Here is a 5,307-nt window from a genome sequence, read left to right as displayed (position 1 = left end):
CCTGTTACTGCTGCTGAAGAGGGTGGAAAGTTACTGTTGCAAGAAGGAAGTTGAGGTTTTCTTGACACAAATGTTAAATACTTTACAAGTTAACCCTATCCTATTTTGTTAGAAATTACCACATGAGCTTTCACTAGAGAACAGACACTTTATGTGCTCCTTTCACAGTTGCGTTTTTCACACGCGTGTGCTTTTGATGCACAGAATTTGCATTGCACTTTCACCCATTGCATTGCACTCTCACCCATTGTAGTCACACGTGAAAAACGCACCATACAAGTCTATGGAGATGCATTAAAAAACTCATTTCACTCTGAGACACATGCAAGTCCAATGCAAGTGCAATGCATTTTTCATGCATCAATTGCAATAGAAAAGATAGACCTCAGTCCTGAGTTCTTTTCACCCACGTTATCTGCGCGTGAAAAATGTATTGAAAACACAAAAAAAAGTGCATGAAAAACTGAGGAATTGAACAACTGAAAACTGATTGAATTTTGATGAAACTCAAGTGTGAAAGAGGCCTTAGGCTGGTGCCACACGCACCACTTTGTCCGTGTTTGAAAACGCAGACAAGCCGCACCTACCGGGGCGGCCCGCGGCCCGATCGCATCGGTGTTTCTATGGAAACGCCTGCGATCGGGAACAAGCCGCCGGTGTTTTGCGTTAATTTAATGCAAAACACTGACAGCTTCTTCCTGATTGCAGGCGTTTCCATAGAAACGCCAATATGATCGGGCCGCGGCCCGCCCTGGTAGGCGCGGCTTTGTCTGCGTTTGCGTTTTTAAATGCTACCAATGTGCACCTGAGGGGCGTTACGAGGCATGCAGTTAGACAGTGCACCACATTTAATATTGTGACTCGACAGAATTGTGTTGCACGCTAAATGTAAAAGGTGCACAAAAAAAAAGTTGGTACACAAGATGGGAGCAGAAGAAAACTACAGTGACATCAAAAGACGTTGCTGCAGAGTCCGGTCCCATGCCCGCTGACGTCTAAAGTCAGTGGGCTGTCCGGGAAAACTTAGCGCCATATTGCTAGGATAAATATGTAAGGCTAAGTTGACACTATTGTTCAAAACTCCTTTACCTACCTCCGTTAATACAAGTAAAGAACAGAGGTTTAACGTATCAATTAAAAATCCCCTTGACATTAATGTAAATTTTACCAGGAAGAACAAGGTGAACTCCAGCGGACCTGAGCCGGGAAGCGACACATGCAGGATACTGGGTGCAATATCTTGGTGAATCGCGGCAGACTTCATTCTCGTCGGACAGTCCAGATCAGGGTTCGCAACAGGACCGGGTAAGTAAATGTGCCCCATTATGTTCAGTTAGGCATGTCTTTTCTTGATGAAAAAAAAGAAGGCGGGTGCAGTACTTTTTCTCCATTTGAAAAAAACGCATGAATAACAGATTCTTGTCAAACTGAACATAACGGATTACACAAAATTTACATTAATGTCAATGGGATTTTTAATTGATACATTTAACCTCCGTTCTTTCCTTTTTTTAAAGGGGTAAAGGAATGGAGGCTTGAACAGAAGTGTGAACTTAGCCTAATACTGTACAACCCATCGCTAGAACAACTCGGGCTGATCTGCTTGGTGTATTACTTTTATAAGATACATAATCACCTTTGTGTAGACACTGGCCCACATTTACTAAACACACTTTCATCGGACTTTGCGTCGCTGTGACAGCTATTTAGAAGGGACAATGCATTCTAGTCGGACATTCCAGATTGGGAAACGTGCCAGGGACTGGTAAGTAAATGTGCCCCACTTTGCAGTTTGCCTGTGTAGTGTGCAGAAGGTGCCAGATTCAAGATTTGTGGCACCTGTTTTTCAAGAATATGACTCTCCCTGCACTGCCCCGACAGACTGCACCAACTTGTTTTTGGTGCACCTTTAACATGGGGTGTGCAACACACTTCTGACAAAATTTTTGTCGCATGAAGAATAGTGCAGCTGTGACACAAAAGGGTCACATGCGCCACATGTGCAAGCAGTTTGTTGTGCAAACAGAAAACTAGGGCAAGGTTAAAGGAGCCCAATAGGTCATCTATTGATACAGTATAAATGAAGAAATCCCGGCACTCGCAGATTCTGATGCTTACGTTTTAATGGTGAGGAAAGACATACATCAATGCAGGAACATCAGTGGGAACGCGTTTTCGGCTCCTACTATGAGCCTTTATCAACCATAAACAAACAACTGACATAGATACATTTAAATACAAAGTGATTCCTAACATGCCCTGCCCACTGACGTCACATCCTTCCGGAATCCCGTGGTCCGAGGTGTGACGTAGTGACGTCAGGTATTCGTATAATTTTGATTACGTTTCTAGGAGAAAGTATAAGACAAAAAACAAAATTAGTATTAATGAACAAACAACGATATAAATCATAACATGCTGGAAAGATCATAATCTCGGTTTAACACTTTCGGGTCGAGTGTACCGAGCACATGTATCCAATATGCCTCCCGGCGTCAAAGAAGCATTTTAACATTGCCACCCCTCCTTGGAACTTCAATCTGCTCCAGAACTTGAAATTTAAGTTGGGAAATGGTTCCTTTGGAGAAAATGGTGAGGGATTGGTAACAGCTCATTTTTACATCTAATAGTAGATTTATGTTTGTTGATGCGTGTTTTCACCGGTTGCATCGTTTCACCAATGTACAAGTAACCACAAGGACATTTAATTGAATAAACAACATTTTGTGAATTACAGGTATAATAACCTTGAATTTTGAAGTTTCAACACATTGGAACATTCGGAACAAGTTAGACATGGGAATGTACCTCTTTTCTGTGTAGCTAAAAAGGTTTGTCGTGATAGCTTTCTGTTGCCCCCCATGTCCGCACGTATCAATCTATTATGAAGGGATGGTGCCTTTTTGTTACTGATCAGTGGCGGATTGTTAAATTCCTGTATGTCAGGATAGGCCGTCCTGAGAATGTACCAATGTTTCCTGACAATGGTATCGATCTTAGTGTTAAAAGGATGATATTGGTGGCTGAAAACAATCCTCTTATCATTGTTGGTTCGGGATGTAGTGGTACCCCTAGTGGCTGCATCACGTGTTTCTTTCAGTAAATGGAGTGGATAACCTCTATCATGAAATCTGAGTTCCATTTCATCTAATCTATTTTCTTTAGTAGTTTCATCAGAGACAATTCTGCACACTCGTTGAAATTGCGATTTAGGTACCGATTTTTTGGTCGAGTATGGATGATTGCTTCTGTAGTGCAAAACACTGTTTCTATCTGTACTCTTCCTAAATAAATCTGTACCCAATGTACCATCTGAGTTTTTAAAAACCATTGTGTTGAGAAAGTTGATCTCCTCATTACTGCTCGACATGGTAAATTGCAATTCGTCACGGATTGAATTGAGGTGCAACAGGAACTGGTCCAGTGTCTCATGTGGCCCCGCCCATACGCAAAAGACATTGTCGATAAAACGACGCCAAAGTTTGGCGTATTGAATAAAGAGAGCATTGTTAAACACATAGTCTTCTTCAAATGCTATCATGTATCAATTTGCGTAGGGCAGGGCCACATTCGACCCCATGGCCGTTCCCCTCTTTTGCAGGTAGTAATCCTGTATCAGGAAATAATTTTCTGACAACACTATGTCCAACATTTCAAGTACAAATTGTCTCAATTCAGCTGAAATAGATGAATCATTGCATAATATTCTTTCGACTGCCTCACTTCCCAGTGTATGTTTAATTGAGGTATATAAACTGACTACGTCAATCGTAACCAGTATATCAGACGGAGTGATATTATCTAATTCTTTAATGGTATTCAGGAATGAGGTTGTGTCCAATATAAAGGAAGTACTTTGTTTCACATAAGGAGTTAGTATCTTTTCTAATACTTTAGAAGGGGGTGTGAGGATAGAATTGTTTGAAGCCACAATGGGTCTTCCGGGAGGGTTGACCAGGGTCTTATGCACTTTGGGTAAAATGTAGAGTACAGGTACCACTGGATCATGATTAATCAAAAATTTGGCTAGTTTGTTATCAATCAATCCCTTTTGTACACCTATATCCACCAAGGTCATTAGCCTGTTCTTGATTCTGGAGGTAGGGTTGGAAGTGAGCTTCTCATAGGTCTCTTGGTCAGACAATTGACAATATATTTCTTTAGTATAGGCTTCTCGGTCCATCACCACGATGGAACCGCCTTTATCCGTCGGTTTTAGAATAATATCATTGTCTGACCAAAGTGACCTGAGAGCTTTGTATTCATCACCAGTGAGATTATTGGACACAGTAAAATCAACAAACTTAAGACGTTGTGTCAACGCTGCGATATCACGTTTTACTACGTCTACAAATGTTTCTACAGGATGAAATCGTTTAGGAGCATTAAAGGACCTCTTATTCTTAAGTCCTAAATCATCCAATTTTAATAGACTTGTAGTGGTTAAATTTTCACAGGTTAATAAATTATCCTGATTAGCAAAATAGGCTTTGAGCCTGACATTTCTAAACAACTTTTGTAAATCTAAATCCATATTGAAAGAATCATATTGTCCAACAGGGCTGAAGGACAGCCCCTTTTGTAAAAGACTCATTTGGGCCGAGTCTAGATTTTTTGAGGAAATGTTAATAATCAGGCTGGGTACAGTACCTGAGATCTGGTCAACGGTGGTGGAGGAGGCGGTGCAGTCACTGTTGGTGGCCGAGGCGGTTGATGGATAGTGTCTGTAACGGCGTCCTCCGCGGCGTGTCCTCTATTAATACAGCACCTTTATTCTTATAAATAATGGAGGACACACTAGCAAAATTGTCAAAATGAACTATTCATACAGACCGACTTGCACCAAAACAAAGAATTACATTTGTATATTTGGATTAGTATGTATAATCAATATATATGAAAGTCAAGACATCTTTTGATCCACATACCTGGTTTCATGTAAATGAAACCTTCCCATAAAATAGGCTGTATACAGTTAGCAACCATCCTAGGGAAGTAGATTTTGCAATTGGTACTTCAGAAGCTGGATGATATGAAGGCATGTAGACTTTACAAATACTCATTCCACTTGATAACATTCTTATTCATAATCAAATACTTATTTTAAGTGGATTTTAAAGTACAAACAAGTGTTTAAAGTCTATAACATTCTGCAATGTATGACTCCATTATTTTCTAATATATAACTCATAATTAATAAAACCAAGACAAAACTGACTGATATTTTTTGGCCAGCGCAAACTTGCTTAACATAGCCCTGGTCCGATGGAAAATACACATTAGCCAAAGGAATCGTAGAGAACCCTC

The 5,307-nt window shown here is 40.5% G+C and overlaps 1 protein-coding gene across 2 annotated transcripts; it reads right to left on the bottom strand.

The window, feature by feature from the left end:
- Positions 1–1,838: 1,838 nt before the first annotated feature.
- LOC140116601 (uncharacterized) lies at positions 1,839–5,170 on the bottom strand. Of its 2 annotated transcripts, XR_011852843.1 has the most exons (3): positions 4,929–5,170; positions 4,651–4,753; positions 1,839–2,348 (listed from the first exon to the last, which is right to left on the bottom strand). XR_011852843.1 is itself a non-coding variant. In XM_072133083.1 (2 exons), exon 2 carries the CDS (start codon positions 4,592–4,594, stop codon positions 3,545–3,547), a length of 1,050 nt encoding a protein of 349 aa, XP_071989184.1. In that variant the 5' UTR covers positions 4,595–4,753; positions 4,929–5,170; the 3' UTR covers positions 1,839–3,544. The 2 variants fall into 2 exon arrangements, 1 of the variants encoding a protein (XP_071989184.1); XM_072133083.1 differs by having other exon boundaries at positions 1,839–4,753.
- Between the last annotated feature and the right edge of the window lie 137 nt (positions 5,171–5,307).

Source organism: Engystomops pustulosus, chromosome 2 (assembly GCF_040894005.1).
Source record: "Engystomops pustulosus chromosome 2, aEngPut4.maternal, whole genome shotgun sequence".
Taxonomy (NCBI): Eukaryota; Metazoa; Chordata; class Amphibia; order Anura; family Leptodactylidae; genus Engystomops; species Engystomops pustulosus.
The sequence above is the reverse complement of the archived record's forward strand: the minus strand, read 5'-3'. Positions and strand labels throughout refer to the sequence as shown.

Coding starts and splice junctions, on each gene's coding strand:
- LOC140116601 (XM_072133083.1), bottom strand. CDS start 4,594: ATGAGTCTTTTACAAAAGGGGCTGTCCTTCAGCCCTGTTGGACAATAT.